This window comes from Engraulis encrasicolus, chromosome 22, assembly GCF_034702125.1.
Source record: "Engraulis encrasicolus isolate BLACKSEA-1 chromosome 22, IST_EnEncr_1.0, whole genome shotgun sequence".
Lineage (NCBI taxonomy): Eukaryota > Metazoa > Chordata > Actinopteri > Clupeiformes > Engraulidae > Engraulis > Engraulis encrasicolus.
The window spans coordinates 50476559-50503701 of record NC_085878.1 but is presented as its reverse complement, the minus strand read 5'-3'; the positions used below and the strand labels follow the sequence as shown (position 1 = coordinate 50503701).

The window sequence follows — 27143 nt, the reverse complement described above, 5'->3', positions numbered from 1 at the left end:
GCTATTTAGAGGTGGGTAAACGCTATTATAGGTGGGTAAACGCTATTTCCTAAATTCCAGAGGTGCGTAAATGGCGTTTACGTGCGTTTACCCTCCACTACAGCCCTGCTCCTTACCGACGCGTAGAATGTCAGTAGAACGCGTCTCATCCAATCAGATATCGCAAAATAAATTGACCAGATCTAACTAGTGTATAATGTATTGTATTTTGTCAAAGTTCAAGAGAGTCCTTGTGCACAAGCCCTCAGTAATGCAGGTGCAGGTGTGAGGCAGGAGAAGGTGAATTAATGAACAAAATTCAAGAGACACCGCACACTGCTTACTTTTCTTTACTTTATTTCTCGGAGCGAACAGCACGTTTCGCCCAATGCGTCATCAGGTTCGCTACATAGAGCGAACCTGATGACGCATTGGGCGAAACGCGTTGTTCGCTCTGAGAAATAAAGTGAAGAAAAGTAAACAGTGTGCGGTATTGTATATTGTATTGTATTCCTCTTCCAACATGACTGTGCACCAATGGACAAAGCAAGGTTCATAATCCTCATCAAGGTAGCAAGGTACCTATATAAATGCGTTACCCAATCCAGTGAATAAAATATTTGTTTTCAATGAAAAAGCATGACAGTATTGATTAACACATACTCCATAATTACACAGTAATAACTGTACATAGCTATGTATTAGTCCAGCTTGTGATAATGCGAACTGCATCCCAAAATATGTCCAGTATTTTGAGATGCAGTGATCATTTTCACAAGCTGGTTTAGTCCTGATCACTGCTTCCCAAAACGTTTCTTAACAGGTCCCTTTGCCATTGGAACTACAGTATTTTGGGATGCAGTGAGCATTGGCACAAGCTGGACTAATAAACACACAGTAAGTAAATACTGTGTAAGTATATCATTTATTTCCAATAAATATCCAGGGGCTCCACTAGGCATAGACAGACAAGGCCGTTGACTAGGGCGCCAGTAATAGGCCCTACTTGAACGTCCCACAGAATTAGAACATAAAGTAAAATAAAACATAAAACTTTACTTTGACAATGATTATTCATAGCAGGCACTCAGTTAGTATGTAGGTACTAGATCAGCTGTGCTCAATCAGATTAACGACGCTATGTTTACAGATACCAACGAAATGACCACAGATGTCACCATATCAAACAGAAAGCAGCATACTTGTACTTAACTCTTTGCACAGAGCCCATGTTATAACCTTGTTGTAACCAAAATTTGAATGTCTATGTCTTAATCTGTTATTTAAGGCTCTTGGTAATGTCATAGCAATGTTGTTATGATGTACTTAAGTATTTTCAGCAAATAGTGAATAGGCCTGCTGCCGGCCCCATCTGCACAAAGAGGCAACATAATAATTGTATTTGTATAGCACAATTTCATACAAGACATGCAGCTAAAAGTGCTTAATAAATACATATTACTGTAAATATCGTTATACTCTCCATTGGAATTACATTGCAGTGCAGATGTGATTCTTTAAGACCTAAGTTTGTATTATAACAGGATTACTTTGTTATTCTTCTAGGCAAAAACACCTGACCATTGGCCTATGGTGAACTGTACAGAGGAAATGCTGCTGACTATGTCCAAGTCCTATTGCCTCAATCTGTGTCTGCATCACTGTCCCTAAGTCCACATTATCTGGATGGCCCCTATTGCACATTGCAAATACCTTCTCACCAATCACATCACCCGGTGGCTGTCAGACCACACTAGTGTCTGACCATCATGGTAAATTAGCTGCCTGTACCACGTTGGAGCAAACACGTTGGAGCAAACACAGAATTAGCTGCCAAATAATGACCTTTGGTATAACATCCTATATGCCCAAGGTTCACAGACTCCCTGGTCTGACTCAATGGGCAAATGGTTACAGAAATCACACCCTTTACCACCATTTCTTTCCTTATCAAACCAACTTGATTACAACAATGCAACATGTATAGGCACAAGGTGAAGGAGAAGCTGAGTCTGTGAAAATGAGAACAAATATAATTTGTCTTGTTGAGGAAAATTAGTTAGGACTCTAAAACAAGAATTCATATGGGTTCTTGAAAAGACATTAAGTTTGCGTTGAAGCTCATGAATCATATCTGTGACAAAGGTCACGGTAGCGTTCGATGACGACATTCGCATGGCCTGCTGCTTGCTGAGAATGGGCTGTTGCAGTAGGCTACAGTAGGCTACGAAGGGAAGATAACAACATAGTCTGGGAAGACGGCGTTAGGACCATGGCGTGTCTTCTGACACAGGAGGGCGTATGCCGGTTGAAAGTGGACGGCATATAGGCTGCCATCGGTGAGGCATTGAATGGGTTTCTGGCAGCGGCAAGCGCAATGCAAGATAGGGGCCGCGGTTGAGTTGGAGCGCAATTGAAGGCGGAAATTATTTGAATATCACTCGTTCGTCTGTCTTGCCTTTACGTCTGCTTTGCAAAGAAACAAGAAGAGAGACCATGTCGGTGTTAGCCCTGCAAGAGTACGAATTTGAGAGACAGTTCAATGAAGACGAAGCCATCCGGTGGATGCAGGAGAACTGGTACTGTGCTCCCGCTTTGGCGGCGACGTTGATTGATGTGTGGTTATCCTTATCTTAAACATGCATGTGCTTTTTCTCTTACAGTGATGTAGCCTAGCCTATGAATCGGCGTTGTCCGAAATGAATTAAAAAATACAATGGCATTCATTTAACGTCAGCATGAACTACATCGCACAACAGTCTAAATTATTAGGTCATCTAACGTTGCGTGTTTAGGATGGGATTATGGATAGCGTAATTTTGCACCCTTCTGCTGTCTCCCTTGTATTTTGTGACTTCAGAGGGAGGAGCGGAAGTGTCTGTGTTTAAAATAAGAGCAAATAAGTCCAGATTTTGGGGCAATCATCATGATAGGACCATCGTTTTTTCCCTTTTGCCTAGGAAGACAGTTCTGTCTAGCATGGTCAGCCTGAATGGAGTAGCAAGGGGCTCCAGGCTCTTTGCAGGCACCACGCAAAACGATACTCTGTGTTGGGCAACATCCTTAAAGGAGGATGTAAGGTTCTTTTTTTCACCAGAAGCAGAACCTTCTGCCCCAAACAACGGCTTGAGGGGGTAGCCAATTCTCTAGGCATCAGTCTTCGCTGCTTGCGTCGGAAAGCGCAAAACAATGGTTCATTCATTGGTGTAGGGTTGTATAGGTGCTAAACATACAGTAGGCTATAGCAGCATGGCCAAATTCATCTGTCTGAAAGACTACCTGGTGTATTGGACAGTAACCTCTGTTTGCTGGGGTAGCGAAAGTAGTGGGCTATGGGTTCATGGAATTTAGAAGACATCGTTACGCGCCCGGCGTTAGTCGGGCGCTTAATAGCTGCCGCCGCATTTATGGAGCACCGTTACGCATATCTCGTGTTATACTTTTTTATTATTACTATTGAAATATTTTTTCCAAGAAACTATAATTTGATCACGTTAAATAGCCAGTCCATGTGATGCATCACTGCTTGTCGAATGTAGGCTACAGACCGCAGCGTGGAGGGCAGGACAGGGTAGGTAGGCTACCGTACTATCACGTCCTTGTTACATTTCGCATCTTCAGCTTTGCAAGATGCAACCTCGGCAGGGCCATTAGGCTAAAACAGACTATAACAGAACGCGGGTGTTTGGTTGGTCACCGTTGGTTGTCAGCGGCAGACAGGGATACATTTCACGCTATTGTAATTTCTGGTAGCGCGTGGAAATAGGAACAAGTAAGGTTGCTCGCGGAATCATAGCGACGGACCAATGGGAGGCATCTACTGATGTCTGCTGACAGCACTTTGGCCAATCAGATAGTCGCACGCCTGTGGCGACTTCGCCGGGTCGTTCGCAGCGCATACCTCATACAAAGCTGCCTCGTCACGGACTTGGTACCCAAGTGCCCCCGCCAACAGACAGTTGTCCTCACAAGTACAGCTAGATAACAGTAGGCTTACACCCATCCTTAAGTCAATGTACTGATATGTGAACATACTTTATCTCCTACTGTGTATCAGCACTGATTTGCAATGAGGGCAGCCTGGCAGATATTCTGTAAAGTAGGTGCGAAGGCACAAGCGCATAGGAAGTATATGATAACATCCAGGATATATGCTGCTAAAGACATGCATTATACTACCAAAAGTATTTGCTAACCTGCCTCGATTCACATATGAATTTAACAGCCATCTCATTCCTAATCCATGGATGGGGTTCAAGATGATATCGGTCCACTTTCTGCAGCTATTACAGCTTCGATTCATCTGGGAAGGCTGTCCACAAAATTGTGGAATGTGTTTACAGGGATTTTTGCCCATTCTTCTAAAAGTGTATTGGTGGTGTCACACACTGATGTTGATCGCGAAGGCTTGGCTCTCAGTCTCCGCTCTCATTCATCCCAAAAGTGTTCTATTGGGTTCAGGTTAGGACACTGTGCAGGCCAGTGAAGTTCATCCATACCATACGCTTTCACCCATGTCTCCTTGCTTTGTGTACTGGTGCACAGTCATATTGGCAGAGGAAGGGGTGCGCTCCAAACTGTGCCCACAATATTGAAGCATGGAATTGTCCAAATTGTTGTGTTAATCCTGATGCTTGCAAGTCCCTCATTTGCTACCAAACAGGGGTGTGGATGCTGGATAAGGCATGCTGAAATAAGTTTAGTAACGCTGAGAGTGTGTCTGAGAGTGTCTGTGGTGTGTGTGTGTGTGTGTGTTTGTGTGTGTGTCAGAAAGTGGCTCATGTTAGTCATGGTGATCCAGGTATTTTAAGAGACTCCGCTCATAATGGCTGCTCAGTCTCTGCCTCACCTCATCCCCAAATCACCAGGCAATGCAGGTAGGCTAGATTTGCACCTCTGGCCTCGGTTCAAAGCAGAGCTGCTATTGATTCTGGTGTATGAATATGGAATTCCACCAGAGAGTATCTATGTGAAGAAGACTCTTAGAGGGAAGTGAAAAGAGGAAGAGCGACAGTGAAGGTGGGGGTTTCCTGAAACCACAACATCGACCCAGAAGGAAGCCAATTGAACTTCTAAACTAAGCATTCCCAAGTAGGTTAATTCAGTCCAACCAACACACACACACACACACACACTCCAATCCAAGCGCACTACACTATAGCATAGATCACTGCTTACACAGTGTGATCAGGTCTAGGTTGTCATAAGTACAGTGCTGCAATCAACACTAAACCACAAGGCAGTGGTGAGAAACAGACTAGTATCACAGCTTAGTATAATCTCATTGGTCAGCATCACACAACACAGGTTGGCAAAGGGAAACACAGTCCAGCTCTGCGCAGCTGAGAATATGTAGCAGATCTTAGCACCAGCAAAAGACAACATAGCATAATGGGCATCTCTGCACAGCTGTGTAGATAACGCCCAGTGAAGTATGCATAGCTAGCAGCACACATAGCTAACCCACCCATTCTGCAGGCCGTGCCCACACTCTGAGCTGCCAGGGTCCTACATGGCCAAACCCGTAACCCATTGTCCATTGTGGCTGGAACAACAGTGCCCAGTGTCCGGGCGGAGTGGCCGTGAGGCCAGCTAGTGAAAGGCGAGGGAAGAGCAGTTTGTGGCACCATGGAGGTGGGGTGATGGACAGATGGGCAGACTCGCTGACCCTTGGCCCGACCAACGCCACAGCGTGCGGAACCCATGGACTTGAGTGTGGCTAAAGGGTCTGATGTGTGTGTTTGTGCTTGTGTCTGTGTGTGAGAGAGAGAGACAGAGACAGAAATAGATAAAGATATAGGGAGAGAGAGAGATTTACCTATGTCAGTCAGTTCTACTAGTGTCTCAGACTTGCCAGTAATTGAAGGTGAGGGGCAGAATTGACATAAGTTTGAGAGAGTGCATACTGTATGTGTACTGTATGTATGTAATTTGGAGAGGAGCCTGTGCTTTTGCCTACATCTTGAATGTGTTGAGTGTCAGGGACTTAAACATGTGTTTCACGTCCACTGAGCAGAACTTGACGATTCAGGGAGCGTAATAGTAGAATCAGATAGTGCTCTGCATTTGTGTGATCATACCTCAGTGCTATCAATGTCTCAAGAGACAAGCCACACTTAATCTCAGTCACTGGTCTATGGTTCATCCATGCTGGTCAACCACAAAACACAAAAGTGAAACACAAAAGTACAAAACTGTACTCAAACATAAATAAGATATTGATCATGCATTTCTTCAATGTATTATCCAAGCAGATTGAATATTAGACAAGAACGTCAATGTCAGTGTTATATTCTCAAGGGCATGTCACCTGTATGGGTGCAAGACTACCGGGGGCCAGTGGGTATGAGAGGTGTAGCTAGTCCACAGTCAGTGTTGGTTTGTGGTAGATTCAGCCCCCAAGAGTACTAATAACCCATAAACAATACTCAACTTTTCAGTTTTTAATTGGTGCACCAAAGCAGTTCAGAATGGCATCCGGTCCTTATGATGCAGACAAAATCTCAAAAATCACTCTTACTCTGGTTCACCAAAGATCAGTATTACCCCATGTTGCATTATATTATATTAGTTTTAGCAGACACTTTTATCCAAACTGTCATAGAGCCCATTTATATGCGCATCAATAAACAGTTTATGATCATGTTTTTGGAGTAACCGGTTTATTCAAGCGCTCATTTAACTTTTCATAATCGGTTTATTGCTGTTATCGGTTTATGAGAAATCCGATTGGCACAGGTAGGTTTTTGGCTAATAAACTGATTCCTGAAGACATGTATCCAGCATAATCGGGTTATTATCAGGTTATTGACATTCTAGATCAGGGTTTCCCAAACTGTGGTGCGAGCACCCATGGGCGTGCACGGCCTGTCACAAGGGGGTGCGCAAGCTGAATAGAGCAATGGTGGATATGTGAGGTTTTCTCCAGCATTAATGAACATTAAGTAGTTTTTAATTGTATGGTGAATTGTATGCTGAAGGGTCCATGTGAATTGTACAGTAGTTTAACTCCTAGACTATTGTAAAAAGAGGATTCCCCAAAACAATTGTGCAAAATGTGCAGTGAATCCATACTTTCATGGACATCAGCACACCAAAATATTCGCTTAGGGGGTGCGCGAACCACATTGAAATGTACAAGGGGGTGCACAGGGGGAAAAGTTTGGGAACCACTGATGTAGAAGGATAAGTAGCCAATCACCTTCAAGCCTTCAATTTTAGCTTCGTGTCACACACTTGAGTGGAACACAGGCAACCGACGGGCTGCATATAAACAGCAATAAACCGTTTACTCCAATAACCTGTTTATTGTAATAACCCGATTATTGCGACCATATAAACGAGCTCATAGACTAGAGAAATGTAAGTACAGGATGTTGCTTACAGACCCTGGAGCAATTTAGATTTAGGTGCCTTGCTACAGGACACTACAGTCATCATAGCTGATATGAGATTGGAACCCGCAACCTTCCAATCTCAAGGTCAACTCACTAACCATTCGGCCTGCACCACCTGCTACTTCAATAATGCCTCATTTAGTCTGTGGTCAGCAGCTGTAATGCAGCAGATGGCAGATAAAATTGTGTAGGCTTGACAGCGCACCTCAAAAAAGAAATCTGAAACTCCTTACTGCAACATAACTTTTTGCTGTTCTAGCACATGTGGCCGGTTCACAGGGACCTGAAAACAAAATGAAAGCGCAGCAAAACTTTGTTCTGCTACCTTCTCTATAGAGCAAAGGTAGATGCTTGTGGATGTGTGCGTGCACATCTACCTTTGCGTGGGTAAGCAAACTTTTGTTCCAAATTTGCCTTTAATGAAGATATGTTGAAGATATGGTACTTACACTAATACTCAAAGGGGATACAAAACAACAACTAAGGAATGTTTTAATGTATGGCTCACAGCATTCAGCTGTTCAAGTGTTAAGTGTAACACGCAGTGGCAGGACCCTGCCATGCATGCAGCCATTTCATGCTGGTTTGAGCAGACAAGCAGGGCCAGGGTCAGCTTGGGCCCTGGTTCAAGAACACAGTCTCTCTCTCTCTCTCTCTCTCTCTCTCTCTCTCTCTCTCTCTCTCTCTCTCTCTCTCTCTCTCTCTCTCTCTCTCTCTCTCTCTCTCTCTCACACACACACACAAACGCAAACACTGTCTATAGGCAGCCAGGCACACACACACACATGCTCTCTCTCTCTCTCTCTCTCTCTCTCTCTCTCTCTCTCTCTCTCTCTCTCTCTCTCTCTCTCTCTCTCTCTCTCTCTCTCTCTCTCTCTCTCTCTCTCTCACACACACACACATGCACACGCACACACACTGTATATACAGTAGGCAGGCAGGCACACACACATGCTCTCTGTATCTCTCTCGCTCCCTCCCTTCCTCCTTTTGACTGAACACTGAGAATCTGCGGCATGTCCAATATTATATGAACTACTGTACACTTAAAATCCCACGAGGGAAAAATGGGAGAAAGTAAATGTGTATGCAAGCTTTACTTAATGAAATTCTCTCTTTCTCTCTCCCCGTCAGCTGTTCTGTGAGCAATTTCGCCCACATCCACTTAACAGTCCTGCTGGCCTAGACTAGATAGTCATTCATTCTCCAAAGTGCTGACTTACCAAGCAGAGCCCATCTTTCGGAGGCCAGGAGGCCCTCCACAGACAAAACATATACCCATGTCTGACAAATGATACAGCTGTTTGTTATTTCTTGTTAAGTTTTCAGAATTTTCGTAGATGCTTTGAATTGTGTGTGTGTGTGTGTGTGTGTGTGTGTGTGTGTGTGTGTGTGTGTGTGTGTGTGTGTGTGTGTGTGAGTGCGCATGCGTGCGTGCGCATGCGTGTGTGCATGTGTGTGTGTGAATATGTACAGTGTACCTCCTTTCTCAGTACCATTATGTAGGCCTACTGTAGGTGGCATTATGGCCCTGTGCTGTGCACATTACCTGGCAGTATGCAGAGCGACTCACAGTGAATTAGTTGTCCTTCTTTTCTCATCCTTCTCTTTTTGATTTATCTTCCTTACCCTCTGCCCAAGGTAACACTGGCTTTTAGATACAAGCAGCTGTGGTCTCCATCCAATCCAAAATATCTCTCTCTCTCTCTCTCTCTCTCTCTCTCTCTCTCTCTCTCTCTCTCTCTCTCTCTCTCTCTGCTCTCATGTCTACATTTCCCTCATCATCAGTTCCCCTGTCTCTCTCTTCACAGCTTCTTCTCTTCCACCACATCTATCCATGCATTAATTCACCACCCTCCCTCCCTTCTCTTGATGTATTTATGTGACTGTCCTTTATGCTGCCCCTTTCAGTCTGCCTACAGTATGCTGCCCCTTTCCCTTTCTGGTCAATGTGCCGAGTCATACCTAGGCTTTCCGACATACAGGCACGCCTCACCATGGAGACCAACGACCACACTGCCACAATGCCAGTCAGACGTCAGCCCTGCCTGCCTGCCTGGCCACAGGTGTGTGGGGTTGGCCAGTGCTCCCCGAGGGCAATGGCTCCCCTTGATCACAAAGCTTAAACACAACACTGTCACCATGAATGAGCAGCAGCACCGGCTGACTTAGCTCACAGTGTGTGAGGCAAACGTGGGCCAGTTTATAGAGGGCAAGTGCTGGGTCCCTTTGTGAGATGATCCGACTGGAATGTCTCCCTTGTCCAGGCATTTCTTCCCAAAGTAAGGTTTTGTCTGGTGGTTAAACAGTAGGGCTGTGCTTTGTTTTGGGAACTTTTCCTGAGGGCGCACATCTGCACTGTAGACATACGTGCAGGCCACTGTGGTAGTATAAGATTTCACCCGGCCTCCTTTTCTTAAAGGTGCCTTGTGTAATATTTTGAGCAGTTTCTTTCCATAATTCATGCTGCCATTCATTCATTCATGAATGTTACCTTTTTCATGAATACCTACCACCGCCATCAAATTCTAAGTATTCATTATGACTGAGAAAATTGCAATTTTCATACATGAAAAGGTGGATCTTCTCTATGTCTGCCATTTTGAATTTCCAGAGATAGACATTTTTAGCTGCAAAACTTACTCTACTTTGGTCTATTTAATTTCCATTTATCACCCATTTTGAATTATACACGCAATGATGCTGTATTATTGGTGTTGGTTAAGTGTGCGTTAAGAAATTGACAACAGAGCAGTAGAGCTTCATGTTGGAATTGGATGGAATTCAATAGCAGTACAGCAGTGTTGTAACAGGACCAAAAGACAGATGGGGGTGCTTATCCCTCTGCCATGTGATTGCACTTGCTAAATCTCCACTGTAACAAAATACATTCTCATTTGCATCCATCTACATCATATCGTGCAGCTGTGTGGGAAGGGGCATCATGGTAAGAAAATTCACACTAGGTAAATAGGCCTACCTCCCCTCTGTCACTTGTGTTCTGTCCCTTGATACACAAGGAAAAGAAAGGTGACCTGGCAACACATACTGTAAGCCTATAAAAGAGAGCCTCTACAGGGGCTTAGCTGTGATAACACACCACACCAAGCACACTTGTGAGTCCCAGTTACACAACAGATGACCATCTATGGCAGGGGTCCCCAAACTAAGGCCCGGGGGCCGGATGCGTCCCTCCAAGCCCCTTTGACTGGCCCTCCACCTCTCTGCATCTCACCATTTGAACTGGCCCAAAGAAGCAATACTATCTTGTCTTGATAGTTTCTCATCTCACTGTAATATAAACAGGCCTACCATTTCTATTGTTTTTCTCATAAACTGTAAATTACCATATTTTTCTAACCTTTCCTTGCTATTTTTACATGGTTATTAGAAATGAAAAGGAATACCTGTGGTATGTTAAATAGAAAAACATGTGAAGTATTCACTTGTTTTGCAAATCACTTGTAATGATGAACTATTTTGTGGTAGAAATTATGGCTATAACAGGCAGTGGCCTAGTATAAAGCCCACATGATTGATCCGGCCCCTGAACGCAGTCAGGAACGATAATGTGGCCCCCAGAGAAAAAAGTTTGGGGATCCCTGATCTATGGCTTCATCCATCTCTTTGGAATCTTCTTCCTTTTCCCCACTCCTGGCTTGATGTTTCTCCCTCTCATGCACCGCCTCATCTTCATAGTCTTTCTAGGGTAACAGGAGACCTTTCCAGGTTCTGTTTCATCATGAAGAAAGAACGGGTTCGGATGTTCCTTATCATGACGAGGACAAATATCACTTTTACCCAGTAAGGCTTCCACTCCCAAACAGGTGCTGAGGCTGTCTGCCCTGGCCTACCAAACCAGGGCTGTGCCAACATTCTGGGTAGAGTTAGCACCTCTGTAGGCTGGTTTTAGCATCCCTCATACTCATTTAATTCGTAGCCTGCAAAGCGTCTTTCACTTTGGATGAAAACATCTTCCAAATGTAATGTAATGTCTGGAACTGCGGAACTGAGAAATAGTTAGTGGAGGGAGGGAGGAAATTTGAAATATGCGTCCTATTGTATCTCGTCGATAACATTTGTTGAAAAAAGTACATTTTTGGGAGAGTTGAACTCCGTTGATGTTCAAAATGCGTGACACCCCCGTTCCTTCCCCGTTCGCTGATTAGTAAATTTAGTATGCTACTTAGAATTTAGTAATTTAGTCTAGCATCTTAGATAATCAATAACTCATTGTCCTTAGGCCCTACTGCTTTCTGCTGGACACCATAGACTTCTTTTACCTGGAAATCCACCCACACACAGTGATGGGCAGACAATGGATGTGGGTCAATGGCAACGTCTGTGGGCCAGTGCTGGGCCAAATGTGAGATGTTTTTGGGCCAGCTTGTGTCTGGCAAAGTGCCAGACACTATCCACTGGAAGCACACTAGAGTTTCAGAGCCATCTGCTGCTGTGTGTCTTCTCCTTCTCATGTTTAATTAGAAACACAATAGGAACAGACCCGGATATTTGCACTCTGAGAGAAGATCCACCTGCTACTAACGGCTAGTTACAGATCTACGATATCTGAACCACAATACGATCGTCTTACTCTCAGAAGTAATCACCATCATCAACCCTTTTCCTCAGGGACTGGAGGATTTGTGTTTAACAGCATGGCCCTGCTGCCTGCGCTGCGGAAATAGGATAAGCACATGCTGCCACTCACCATTACTCAGGGCTTTTTCCCCCACTGCAGCCGAGTTGAGTTTATCAGGGTTCTTAAAAGTGAGTCGGCGTGAATCACCAATATCAATGTGTGCAAGGTAGCCAGATTTTTTTTTTTCAGGCCGCTTTGATTTGGGGGCTTCAGAAGGCCTAGCCTGCTGGCTGTGTAACATTGTCCGCATTCGTGACAGTGCATTTCTGCGCAGTCTACACAGAGTGCAAGTGTAATGCGAAATTATGCTGCATTCTGGTTAGAATTTTACATTGACATGGTATAGTGCGCATGTCCTGTGCAGACTGTGACAGAATGCGGTGTCACGAACACAACCATTGTGTTGGTAAAAAAACTCTAGGGTCAGAGAAGGGTCCATTTTCCGAGGCAGGTTCGCCCCTTTAGTGCGCGCTGTCACTATGCAAGGTTTATGCAAGGTGAGACAAAACACCCGAAAAATAAGTGATCCCAAAAATCTCTGCTCAGTGTATAAACAACGTCTGAGAGCACATGATCCAGTACACCTACCGGAGGTCCACAGGACCTTGTTGTCTGGGTGACATCAAATTATGTACCCAAACACAAACTGCTGAGTTAAGTGATTGAGCTTAATCTTTCCCCTGTACTTCAAGCCGTTATCTGAGTCTGGCAATGAAAATTATACCTCCAAGCTAGCATACATAATTGAGTCATATGGGACCTGCTATAGTCCATTAATAAGTGCTTGCTTGGAACTAGAGGCAATATCGCCAGACTAGGAGAACCACTGGAAGTACAGGAGAAGGGCAAAACTTATTTAACTCAAGGAGGAGTGTGAAATGAGCTTATTTCCAGAAATGGTGGGGTGTGGCTTTAAATCTGGAACAACACTATGAATATAACTGAGGGTCTTTGTGCAGTTGTTTTTTCTTATGTGCTACGAAGACAGATCTCTACAATATAAATCAGAACAAAACACTAATTTAACCAATAGGCCTACCAAAGTTGAATTTTAAGCAAACTAAGAGGTGCAGGTGTAAAAACAGCTCAGCAGAAAAGGCCAGAGCATATACATTCTCCTGAAGGTGAGGCGCTCGTGATGCTCGATATTTACCTATTCAGCAGTCTGCTACCCCCAAAACAAGACTTGCGGTGCTGATGAAGGAGAAAAGTTTATCTCCAAATGTCCTCCCTCTGACTCGCGCCTGCGTCTTAACGCCAATGTTGTGGGCCGTGCTGCTCATCCTGTTTAGTCATGAGAAAAACCATAAGACACACATGCATTCACACACACAAGCAAACAGAAACAAACACACACACACACAAACACACACACACACACACAAAATCAGGGTGTCGGTGCAGGAGTGACTACCCATGAAAAGCGGGCCTGATTCAGCGAGACTCCAGGTCTGCTTTGTCTTAGTTTGGGTGGGGAGATCTAGCGTCCATCGAGATGGCTGGGGAGAGTGTGCTTGTCTGCACAGCTGCTATGGTGACTGATGGCTCTCCGCTTGTGTGCGGAAAAGCACAGCTGAAAAGCTGCTGTGAAAAGTCAAATACTCTGCTGATCTAGGACTCGCGTCTCTTTCTCATTTTTCCCTTTACACGTTTCCTGCTGTGGGTTGTATTTTTCTGCGATGTACACTCTAATTGCAGCTGACTGCGCATAGCTGTCCTGGTATGGCCATTTATAAGTTGTAACTATCAGTGTAATATTGCGTCATACCATCAGGTTAAGGGTTGTTTTTCATGTCTCTCTCACCTTTCTTGAGCATTCTCTGGTTAGCCAGTGCTACAATTGTATCCCCCTATTTAGTAATTGCTTATCCCATCAGTGTACCATTGCTCATGCATTCAGGGTATGCAGAGCGACACTGTAGAGTAAGGTCTCTGAGGCATCACAGAAATGACAGAGGAGTGCACATTTACAGTAGCTTTAAATTGATACTGTAAATGTGCAGAAAATGTATATGATTATAGTATTGTGATGTAGACTGATAGAGGATTGTGCATTTACACACTATACTATCTCACATAGAATCCATTCCATGCTGGACATTTTTATTCTTTCCTATCTCTGTGTAATCCTGAGAGGACAGTTGTTGTTGTTTTGGTGAAGTCTGGATGTGAGTGCTCGGATGCCCGGCTCAGTTTCCTGAGGACTCCTCTCGGGGTAAAGGCAGAAATGCACCAGCAGGTGCCAAGTGATGACTGTGGGCCTCTCAGGTCCTCTTGCTGTTAGGTGCCTTCTTTGCCTTCTACTTGAGGAAAACACTGCATATGACTTCTCTAAACTGAGAATGGCATACACTGTACAGGGCCAGAAAGGCAGACACACACACACAGAAGCATAAATACAGACGCCCACATTCAACCACCTGAATGCATGCAGGCACACATGCACGCGCACACAGACACACACACACACATAGAACATATACCTACAGCTTCATACACACCAAGGCATGTCAATACACACACACAACACACATGCACAGAAGCTCACGGAGTTGTTCTGCAAATGCCAAGCTGATTACTGAGCCTGGTGTGATGAGGATGACGATGCTCTCTGACGTCCCACTTGCTCTTTCTTGCTGCTGGCGCCAAGCCTCCACACACTGCTCTCTTGGCACGGTACACACACACTAACACTAGCAGCTAACAGCTAGCATCCAGCACCCACCAACTGGGCAGCCGGCCCCCACAGCTTGCAACAACGACCTTCATGTATCCTTCCCTATGGTGGGTCACCCCACAGCACCTCCTGAGCCACTGCAGTCTGCATTTGGCTGTTCTTGCCACACTGATCTTAACTACCGTGACGGGGCTAGAGAGAGAGGGAAAGAGAGAGAGCATCCACGACTCATGACTGAACCAACGGCTGCTATAAGCTAACTGCACAGATGTTGCCAGATGTTTTAGAATGATTTCATGTCATGGATGTTGCTAATGCAAGGGAAGCATGCGTTTAGACGTCAATATTTGGAGCCTTCTCAGCCTCTATCTTGGTAAATGCCTCTTGCTTCTCCATCTGTGCAGTGCTGCTTGTTTATCTCTGTAACATATATTGTACAATTAGTGGCCTACGCCCTGGAAAATTAAGTCTTTTTAATTAATCTGAGGCACGAGTGTCAGAGCAGATTGGCTTGAGATAAATCCTTTAGACTCTTTTTTATTGTCCGTAATCTTACTTTTTAACTTACTATTTAACAAATCGTTTCACTAACAATCAAGCAAATGTGTTTGGAAAATAAAATAAATAAATGAATGAATAAAGGGTAGGCTTAACTCTAGATTTGTTTTAGTCAAGATGCCCCAGGATGAGGAAGGAGGAAACTGAACAGTGATTGGTGACAGACTCAGCCCTAAAATAGAGCAACATATTTTGAGACTGCGTTTTGTGCTAGTGCAGCTTTCCAAGGAAACCGAGTGCTTGGTCAGTGAGTTTAGCACCAGAAACTCCTCCAGCTCGTCAGTCCCACTCCCTCTTCCTCTCCCGGGGAGGCAGGTGCTTTGTGTTTGGTCATACAGCACGATAACGAACATTTTATGTTTAAACATGAACCTCTCTGATTAAACTCAGTGGGATATGCTCACATCCCAAAGGGAAGAAATCCTTTAAAGAGTAAACTACATCAGTTAGCTCAATGAAAGCACAGTAAGGCAAACTAAGAACCAATATTAGCAGATATTATCCTCAAACATGGTCTCACTGGGGACTGTAACGCTGCCCTTTGTGGGGTTTCATTTCTCTCGTAGAAGCAGAAAGTGGACACCCGTGACTGCAACCATAACATCAGCCTGGCTGTGTGAACTGAGTCACAGCTATTAGTAACTTTGCAGAAGAAAATCATTTAGTTAGAAAGTTAGTTTTGGCTCTGTTTCTTTTCGACAAAAAGGTCTCTTGCACACACCCAGATGAGGATAATCTTTCCAACTCTGTTTTGATAGTTTCTCTCCTCTCTCTCTCTGACATCATGTTAAGAGCTGCAGTTCCTTTGAGAAATGAAGAACTACTGTAGCTTAGCGGAATGAAACCTTGAGGGCTCTAATGGCAACATGAATAACACATGTGGTACATTTTGAATGCTGCTGGTGTCATCCGTTTGCGGTTGTGATGTCTGAAGGCTACTGTCTGCAGTCTGAGTGATAGGAAGAAAGTGCTCATCTGTGATCAGAGTAAAGGGCCAGTTATGTCAAGACGATGTCATCAAGGTTCAAGGTCAAGAAGAGTAATGACCAAGGTCAAGAAGAGTTAGGGCCCTCATGCTTTGCAATGATCTCTCGTTTCAAGGATGAACTACAAATGAGAAGTACCCTCAAGCCATTCGACTCACGTTTACCATGGATGTCAGTGTATAGGATACGCCCTTTACAAAAATCGACCATGGTTTTTATATAGTAACCATGTCCACCACGTAATTACCATGGTTCTACCATGGCTAATTGAAGGTTTCGTGGTTACCCACCCTTACCTCTCCCTACACCTCCATCCATGGCTGAAGTGCCCTTGAGCAAGGCACCCAACCCCACATTGCTCCAAGGACTGTCAGTCACCAACATGAACTTAAGATACTGTAGCGTCAGCTAAGTGTAATTTAATGAATAATAAACTGTGGTAAAACCATGATGAGTTTTCAAATTAACTAAGTTTTCGTAGTTAAGTTTTGTAAGGGTATAGTTAAACCATAATCAAACCATGATTGAATCATAGTCATCATAGTCCTAGTGAACCATGCTCTGAAACCATGAAAACCATGATTTACCATGGTTCATTTTCGTAAGAGTGTCTCCATTGACATTTCCTCGAAGAGAGTTTACTTGAGTATTATTTCCAAGTTACAGTGGTATTTGCCCAGGCCCCCTGCACAGGCACAGTGCAGACGAAACACATTTCCAGACAGAACTCAATGGCGATGAATTCAGACAAATCTGTGCCGGCCCCTGCACATAATTCTTGCATGGTGTGCAAAGGCTTGCTTGCTGTGTGTAAGTCGTTGTATACAAACTCTAACAGCTTTTCCTCCCCACAGGAAAAAGTCCTTCCTGTTCTCTGCACTCTACGCTGCATGCATCCTGGGCGGTCGACATGTGATGAAGCAGCGTGAGAAGTTTGAACTGCGGAAACCACTGGTGATTTGGTCCCTCACGCTTGCCGTCTTCAGGTAGGATGTGCCACATTCGATCGACGCATGTTAAAACTGATGAATCATACCTTCAAAGTGCACACAGACGCGTGCATAACATTGGTCAACTAGAAGCAGTCAGAGAGCGCAGACCTCCACAAAGGAAGCTGCTTGATAGAACATTTGACTATGTTACACCCTGTCTTTCTGCCTTCTTTTTGTGGAGTTAGAAGCTGGAATGTTTTGCTCCGTCCCGCAATTCAATTTGCGGTCACAAGGGGCGTCTAGATGTACAGTATAGGCCAGCAATGGTGAAGAATCTTTAAAAAGGTCCTGGTTCCGGTTCGGGATCCGGATCACCACCAGAATTGAATAACTTGTTCCTTGGGTCATGGCCAACAACTCCACAGAGTTTCATCGAATCCTTTCATAACTTTTTGAGTTACCCTGCTGACAGACAAATAGACAGACAGACAAACCAACGCGACCGAAAACATAACCTCCTTGGTGGAGGTGATGACTCAATTTGCGGTCGCTAGGGGCGTCTAGATTTCTAGGCTAGGTGATGACATTATAGTTGTAGCTCAGGTCAGGGTGGTGCAATCACAGCTAATGCTACTACTGTATGGATTAGATGATTTTTATTTTATTTTTTAGTGCATTATCTAAGAAGCATATTCATTGCAGTACATCAATTGCTAATTAATATGTCGCTAAGCTAGTGAAAGTCAATGGATCTGTATGCTACACGGATCCATTGACTTTCACTAGCTTAGCGACATGCTCCCTCTTTTAACTTGTCTTAAAGCAAGACAACGGCTTACATGAAAAATAAGACACTTTACCACCTTTATAAACACTGGCCAATGATTGTAACTGTAGTAAGCCCCAAAATAGTGGCATACCCCTTTAAGGAGGCTTTAGACCAGAGGGGTGCAGGTTTGAATCCCACCCTTCCACTATATCTCACTCTTTGGCTGAGGTGCCCTTGAGCAAGGCACCTAATCCCACACTGCTCCAGGTACTGTAACCAATACCCTGTACTTAAAATGTATGAGTATAATATAATGCAATGCAATGTAATGCATTGACAAATGTTACCAAGTGGGCCAAGTGATCACCGTGTAACCCCTCTGCTCTTCACCCCTAATGTTCCTGTCCCCTAGTATATTTGGTGCTGTGCGGACTGGGAGTTACATGACATACATTCTGATGACCAAGGGCCTGAAGCAGTCTGTGTGTGACCAGAGCTTCTACAACGGACCAGTCAGCAAGTTCTGGGCCTACGCCTTTGTCCTCAGCAAGGCTCCTGAACTGGGTAAGTCAACTCTGTTGTTTTGGATATTAGGTTCATTCCGTGCTAAATCTTTGAATGCCCGTTCAACCATTGCTTACTTCCCTAGCTGGGAAACCTCCCTGAATTCTTAGCACACAGTTATGTCATGCCGTTCCATGACTGTTAACAAGCACAAAGGAAAACCATTTAAAGGCAGGTAGACAGACAGATGTGCATAAAACATAGGCGTGCATAAAACATAGGCGTGCACATGCGTGCGCACGCACCCACACACACACACACACACACACACACACACACACACACACACACACACACACACACACACACACACACACAAAACACACACACACACACACACACACACACACACACACACACACACACACACACAGAAAGAGTTAAGTATATGGGCAGATAGAGCAAAAGACTGGCAGATAGGTATATAGACAAACAGACTCCCGTCAGTGTCAACAGGGGTAAAAAGAGACCTCAATGCTCAGGGCAAAGTGCAGTAATATTTTTTATATTTTATTATTTAATATTTTTTGTCAAAAATGAGATTAAACCAGGGCTTTGAACCGGTTCAAGGAATGAAAACGAAAACCGGGAACTTTTTGTATTTTACAGGGAACAGAAACGAAACCGGAAACGTTATTATTTTTAATGTTCTGGAACGGGAACACTTTTTTAAAAATAGTGGTAACCGGTTAATACCGGTTAATACCGTTCCTCAAACAAACAAAAAAAGTAATTATTTTCCTGCGCACGTTACCATGACGGCTGAGGTTCACGTCCTGTGTGACATCAGACATTCTCTGACTGAATGGAGAGAGAGCTGTGGATTACAAAGTCTCCGCTCCACATCTAAAATAAAAGAAACCACTGTCATACAAAAGTGCCGAGTTTCCATTGCATCATTGTAAGACATTGCAGAGAAGCGCGTGTAAAGGGCACCGAGAATGTTCAACGTTATTGGGCATCCATGGCCGCTTCAAATATGCACAAATACAATGTCCATCATAGCGCTCCCCGTGTCCCAAGTCAGAGCGTAGCACGCATTTTCATCATTGAGGTTTTTTCTCCGCTTCTCAGCTTAAGTCATCCCTGAATGACAAAATTCTGGAGGATATTCTTTTCATCCACTTGAATAAACAGTTTGGAATGTAGGCTGACTCATGTGCACTTCCGTCAGTTAGGCCTATGGGGAGTAATCAGCTGACAGGAACGAAATTAACCGTTCCGGGAACAATATTTTTTTGTTCTAACCGGTTCGGGAACGTTAATTTATTGGTGGAACTTATAACCGGAAACGTTATAATTCCGTTTCTGTTCGGAGCGGAACGTTTGGAAAAAAATAACGGTTCAAAGCCCTGGTTTAAACTGAAACTGGTCTTCATTACCACTTTTCGTATCTTGTGACAGAGCCTTATGGTCCAAACATGCCCCCTTTTAGAGATATTGCTAAGTCACATTTGCAGTAATTGCTATATCCCACCTAATGCCAAGGCTTTGAGGGCGGTTTTCTCAGTTTCAATGTTGGCCTAGTTACTGTGCTTTGCCTTTGTAGGGCAGTATTATTCTGTGATCTCCTCTGTGCTCTACTACTGTACGTATGTGAAGGGCATGCTTTGCTCTCTGGTGTCAGGAGAGATTAAATCTCTCCATCGGGGCTCTTCCCCTCACAGACAGGGCAAGGGAACTGGCCCCGAGTCACTGCAACTGGGTGGGATGAGACAGTGACTCACTTCAGTGAGTGTGCGTGTTTGTGTACTCGAGTAGGGCCTATGTATCTTATTGTGTATCAATGTCTGCCTGCATGCATGAGAATGTATGTTTTTGACTGTGTGTATGCTAGGGGTGCGAAAAATAATTGCCATGAAAATGTATCGAAACACTTCTTTCTACAATAAATCACCATCAAATTCTANGTATTCATTATNTTCACTTTTCATACATGAAAAGGGGGATCTTCTCCATGGTCCGCCATTTTGAATTTCTAGAAATAGCCATTTTTAGCTGCAAAAATGACTGTACTTGGACCATACTAGAAAATATTAGTGTATTACTTAGTAAACTTTAATGAAAAGATCAAATTTGGTAATAGGCAGCCCAGTTTCAATGAGCAGCATAGTTGCAGTACCCTTTTTGACCATTTCCTGCACAGTGCCCCTTTAACAAAGTAAAATTGAGGATGGTTCCTGACCATCTGCCAAAACAAATACTACCTCCAGTCCCGTTTGTTTTCATTCGGATGTGATGAGATGTTTGACTACATGGTACACCACAATTGGTAATTAAGCTCGATTTTTACACATTTAGCCTACTGAAGTATCAAACTTCACAATGTATCACAATAAAACATGTATCGCAAATACATAATGTAAGCATTGTATTGTGGGATTTGTATTGAGATGTGTATTGCATAGTGAATTCCTTGCCCCTCTCCGAGTGAATGCATGGTTAGACGTGTGTGTGTGTGTGTGTGTGTGTGTGTGTGTGTGTGTGTGTGTGTGTGTGTGTGTGTGTGTGTGATGTCTGTGTGCCTGATTACTGTATGGGTATGTTTATATGCAAATGTTTAAGTGCGTGCATGTGTAAGTAAGTGTGTAGGTAATGTTCATATAAGTGTGTATATGTACAGTATGTAAGTGCTTGCATGCATGTATGGCCTGTGTGTGTGCCCCCGGTCACAAGGTCGGAAGGTCGGAAGGTTCTTGGCGGCCCTGTGCGCTCGTTTTCTGCCTGCCCGACTTCATTTGGGAGGCCTGAGTGAAGCCGAATGGAGACTAGGCCAGGCAGAGAGGACAGGCGGACAGAGGAGGCTAGAGGGAGAGAGAGAGAAAAAGGAGGGAAAGGGAACAACGAGATGATGGGAAAGAGGGAGAAGGTGTGGGTAGGAAGAGAAGGAAAGAGGAGTCAGCAGAATGGAGATCCATTCTGAGACTCAGTTCTCTCCTCCATGGCACAACAGATGCCACGTGCCTATACACGCGTGCACACACACTCTCTCACACTCATTCGCTCAGTCACACTTGCGCTCTCTCCCCACCCTCTCTCTCTCTCTCACACACACACACACACACGCACACACACACACACACACACACACACACACACACACACACACACACACACACACACACACACACACACACACACACGCGCGCGCGCACACACACACACACGCACACACACAACCAGGTCCTGTTATCCAGTTCACAGATGCCACGTGCCTGTGGGGCAGTGTAGCATCCAGACTTCATGAACACCGCTCCATCACAGGACTTATGACGCAAATGCATTGTCTACAGACACACACACACACGCGCACGCACGGACGCACGCACGCACACACACACACAGCTCGTGCAGAACCAACACATCTTGTATTTATGCAGATTATGCACATACTGTCTATGCACGCAGGTTTCCACGCAAGCGGTCTCTCAGAAGAATATTAGATCTATTTATGCTGTTAATACACTTTCAAGGTGAAGAACTTGCAATGTGCATTTTCACTAGAATATTAGCTCCCTGGGAGGGAAAAAGACAGAAGACACACTTACAATATGACATTTCAGGCGTCTGCACATTATCTGATTAGCCATTAGCCTCCCAGCATGTGTTCTTAAGTAGATTCTCTTCATTCTACATTCCTATTTACGGAATATGGAACACAGAAATTGACCATTTCATATTGACTAGTAAGCTAGTAAGTGACACACTACAGTAAAGACAAAAAAAAGTTTGAAGCAGCAAAATGGGTAAGACGATATAGATACCCATGTCTGTTAGGCGCAAAACTAGAGAGAGAGAGAGAGAGAGAGAGAGAGAGCACTTCTGTTCAGTTCTCACGTATCACATAAGAGGTGGCATAGTGTACACAGAGTAGAATCACCTAACACAAAAGATTGTTTTGTGATTCTAATAGCATCTAAATATTTGGTGTCTGAGAGTGTCTATACCTCAGTCTATAGGATGTGGAACACATGTCACATTATCCTGATGTGTCTGAGACAGACCAGGATATTAAGTCATTTTAGTTCTCCCTTTCTTACATACACGTCCAATGCCATTTGTTTTAGAGAGTAGTTATCAGAGACATATGACCTACTGACAGGTAGGGTTGGCATATAGTCAACAAACAAATACTAGGCGCAGAGTTCAAAGACCACCAAAAAAAATCATGCACACACACACACAGTCACGCACGCACACACACACATACGCACGCGCGCACACACACACACACACACACACACACACACACACACACACACACACACACACACACACACACACACACACACTCACTAAACTAAATAACAAAAACTGCTGTGACTATACAGTATACAGAGAGTCTGAATTAAAAGACACACACACAACAAAATTGGCAGCTTTGCCACACCAGGACTCACAGCTTGGGGTGATACTAAAATCATTTCAGTGAAATGTCAGGCCTGGTTGCCAGGGGAAGCCATTTGATATGAAAATGATTTGACACCATGTTAGAGCAAGTAGTAACCTTAGTGGGGGGTTAGAAAATAAAACAAAACTACAGCCAGGGGGCGTGGTTATGCAATAGCTGTTCCGAGTGTCTTTCCTTGCAAACTCCAATGCTCCTGGTTGTCAATCTTTCTCACCATTTCTTTTTTTTAAATGGTCATATATCTGTGCTGTTTAGATTCTATCCTCACTCTCAGTAACCCCAAAATGCACTCTATTGAGTCCTGGCCACCACGTCTTTTAATCTTATGCCTTCATTTGATCTGAGCAGCAGTGTTTATGTGCATTAAGCTACCTCTGCCTAATTCATATACTGTACGGCGTATGCATAGCCGGTAGCCCTGTTAGCCTCATAAAGAAATGAGTCTTTGTATAATATCTTAGCAGTGCAAGTGTCTGCACAATTTTGAGCAAAACTGCTAACCTATTTAATCCTCTCTATCACTCACACTGCATGACCTTCACTTGCTCCCACACCCCACTTTTGTAACCTCTTCCGAATCCCTCTCTCTGTGACAATCTGGCATTCTGACAATCAACTGTCCACAGCTTCAGCTCTCTCCGATGTCCTTCCCCTTCTCGAGCTGCTGTTAATGATCTCTCGCTTTCCCCTGTCCCCTCCCTGCTGTGTCCTCTGTCCCGTTTCTGTTTTTTTTTTCACCTCTTGTGTTTCTCTCTCCGTCTCCCCAGGCGATACTCTGTTCATCGTCTTGCGGAAACAGAAGCTGATCTTCCTGCATTGGTACCACCACATCACTGTGCTGCTCTACTCCTGGTACTCCTACAAGGACATGGTGGCCGGCGGGGGCTGGTTCATGACCATGAACTACCTGGTGCACGCGGTCATGTACTCCTACTACGCGCTGCGGGCGGCCGGCTTCAAGGTGTCCCGCAAGTTCGCCATGTTCATCACGCTGACGCAGATCACCCAGATGGTGATGGGCTGCGTGGTCAACTACCTGGTCTACTCCTGGATGCAGCAGGGCCAGGAGTGTCCCTCGCACATGCACAACATCGTCTGGTCCTCGCTCATGTACCTCAGCTACTTTGTCCTCTTCTGCCAGTTCTTCTTCGAGGCCTACATTGGCAGCAAGACCAAGAGCCGCGCCAGCAGTGCCGGCGCCCACGCCAACCACGCCAAGGCGACCCACGCCAACGCCACCCATGCAACCATCACCGCCGCTGCTACTAGCTTCAAGAAGACCCAGTGAAGAGCGCAAAAACGCAAACTACAAACATAAAGATTTGACGGGAGGGGGAGAGAAGCAGGGAAATTGAAAGGCTTGGGGTACAGAGGGAGTAAAAAAGCAGCTTTGGGAATGAGATGGAGGTGAAGGGATGGGATGCAGAGACAGGAATATTTCAGTAGACTGGAGGAGGAGAGGAGCGTGAGATGAAGGACTGGAAGAAGAAAAAGAAGGAGGAGAAGAGACACGGGGGAGGGGGAATGCAAGGAAGGGGTGTTGATGGGATTTGCTATTGGAGCTTTGTGCGCACTACTAACGCATAGAGGTCAACCTCCCCACCTCGCCGGCGGGTAAACGAGGGGCAGGGCGGGAGGGGGGAGGAGTGACTAAACAACGCTGCACTGAGGAATCATTACTATGGCAACAGACAGTGTCTTTTTGTGATGTTCATGTGCCCAAGACGATTCTCTATTGTCTTTATTTTTGTTTTTATTTGTTTTTTTTAAAGAAACACACAAATAAATGAATGGTAGGAACATTAAAAAGGGAACTGAAGAGTGGAAGGTCAGTGTGATGACTGGAAATACTAAAGGAGATGCACAGGCATCTTAGGGAAATTAAAGTATAGGGAAAGATGGGGTCATCATCTTAAGTGAGTCCATCAGTTTTTTTTTTCATTTTCTGTGTCTGCGACATCCAACGTGGTAAATGTCATGTTGTTTTTTATTGTTATTTAATTTGTTTGTTTGATAGATGCTAGTATGTGTGTTAGCTTTGTACAATAGTGAGACTGTGGCCAATCACAGTAAAACCAGGAGATTGGGGGGCGGGGCGGGGGGGCTTTCTGTTTTCTGCGTCACTACACCCAGTTCTCTCAGGTCTTACATTCTCCTCCGTTCAAAGTACATATCACGGCTGAGAAACAATATGTACGTAACAAAAACCAACAAAAACAAGCATAATTATGTTACTGGTGAGTTTGGCTGATATTGTTAACATCATTAAAAATGAAATGGGGAGGGCAAAAACAAGATGCACTGGGAAGACCTTGTACAAACAGAGCACATCTGCAACAACAAAATGGCCGTGTGACCTTTTTTCCCGTAGCAAAGACTCTTCTTCCTGGATGCTTCCTTAGAGACGAGTTACATTCACGCAGCTTTGGTGTTGATGCTGGCTCTGTTCATCACTGACAAGAGGGAACAGACAAACAGAGAATCCCTCTCACAGCCAGCCAGCCAGCCAGCCCTCCCAGACAAAACAAGAAGAAGTTAAACAAAACATGAAGCTAATGGAGCTAAAAAATATACATTAAATAAAAAAAGAAACAAAAAAACGATGCGATGGTGGTCCACATCACTGTAACTCACATCTGCGTAATCCCCACTGTCATTGAATGGTGTCTCTTGTGCTATCGTGCGTTTGCACTGTAAACGTGGAAAGCATCAGTAGTCTATTTTAACAAGAACCAGGTGTATTAAAGAAAAAAGAAAAACAAATGTTCACATGCTTTTGCTTTTATTTGATGCTGTGAGCATGTTTTTATGCTTGTGTGCGTGCATGAAAAAAAAAAAGAGAGAGAGAGAGAGAGAGAGAGAGAGAGAGAGAGAATAATGTAACTGAAATAAAGTGATGGTGCAGTGATGGTGCAGTGCTGGGCAATATGGAACAAAATCTTCATAATATGTACAGTGCTTGATATCACACTGTCAAGTTCTGGTGTGTTTTTTGATAGTTCCCTCAGTTGTGCTTGAACTTGAAAAGAGCCAGGTCACGCAAGGAACAACTCGGGACAAGATGATTCCCCTTTTTGTTTTTTATTGAGTTTCTTTGTTTTGTTTCTTTGGTTGAAGGGGTTGTAGCAGTCTGTCAGATAGGTTGAAAACCTTAAACATAAGAATAACATACACATTGTGTTAATTTCAAACAAACATAAATCACTGCATTAAAGTTTAAAATAAGGTATTTACAAAATAATTACTAAGTAATTGCAATTATTGACTTTAATGCAAACCAAATTAGCAGTACATTAGCATCAAGATAGTCACAAATCACCTTTAAGTTTAGTTGAGTTTAGCATTAAATCATAAATACCAAATTCCTTATAAAGTTACTCTACTACTACTAACCAAGTAAGAAGTAGATTAGAAACTGGAATGTTTAAACAAAAGCATTAGTCAAAGGAAGCATCCAGTTCGACTTCCTAAACTTTTGAATGGTTTGAGCCACTGATGAAGTTCTTTCACAAAGTAAGTTTTAGCTTCTCAAACTTAACATTTACAGCAATTAAGCAGTATAAAACTACAACATTTAACTTTAAGTCTTAACTGTTAAATGAAGTCAGTTGTCAACTGAGACCAAACATTTCACACATGAAGGATAAAAGTTCATTTTCCTCCACATTCCAACACCAGGTAAGTAAAGAAAATCAAATTTCCTACCAGTTGCGTTTGACCAGTTCACTGAGGGATTTCTTAGTTTTCTTTATTTGGTTTTGTCTGTCTTTTTCAGAGCTTTTGCTCTCAACAAACATTTGCTTCCTTCTCCTCTGCGGCTTCTTCTTCTTCTTCTTCTTTTTGTGGTTTAATGGCGGTTGGCAAACCAGCTTTGTTGGTGCATTACCGCCACCTCTGGATCTGGAGTGTGGACAGGAATATCTACCTCCCACTACTCAAAACAAACTAAGTGAACAAAAGTAAACATAATAATGAGAATGATAATAATAAATAGAAAAACAAACAAAACAAAAAAACACAAAAACAAAAAACAAAATAACAAAAAACAACACAGACTACCCAAAGGAAGAGATGTTAAATCTTGCTCATTAGCCCTGTGTTTTTCAAGAATTTGCATATGTGGTTAAACCCCACATGCCCTGTACTTAACTGTAGTACTTTCTGAAAGTTAAAAGACACTTTTTCCCTTTGTAAGTTAGCAATTAGTTGTTGTCTTTCAGTATGGTAC

At 43.8% G+C, this 27143-nt stretch overlaps 1 protein-coding gene across 1 annotated transcript; it reads left to right on the top strand.

The window, feature by feature from the left end:
• The first annotated feature begins 2234 nt into the window (after nucleotides 1-2234).
• elovl6 (ELOVL fatty acid elongase 6) lies at nucleotides 2235-25674 on the top strand. Its single transcript, XM_063188601.1, has 4 exons — nucleotides 2235-2558; nucleotides 17094-17225; nucleotides 18353-18504; nucleotides 23683-25674. Exons 1-4 carry the CDS (start codon nucleotides 2476-2478, stop codon nucleotides 24201-24203), a joined length of 888 nt encoding a protein of 295 aa, XP_063044671.1. The 5' UTR covers nucleotides 2235-2475; the 3' UTR covers nucleotides 24204-25674.
• Nucleotides 25675-27143: the final 1469 nt, after the last annotated feature.

What these genes read in the sequence shown, in the direction of transcription:
- elovl6 (XM_063188601.1), top strand. Translation starts at nt 2,476, where the DNA reads ATGTCGGTGTTAGCCCTGCAAGAGTACGAATTTGAGAGACAGTTCAAT. An exon ending in CGGTGGATGCAGGAGAACTG is followed by an intron (nt 2,559 to 17,093) that starts GTACTGTGCTCC and finishes TCCTCCCCACAG; the next exon opens with GAAAAAGTCCTTCCTGTTCT. An exon ending in CAGCAAGGCTCCTGAACTGG is followed by an intron (nt 18,505 to 23,682) that starts GTAAGTCAACTC and finishes CCGTCTCCCCAG; the next exon opens with GCGATACTCTGTTCATCGTC.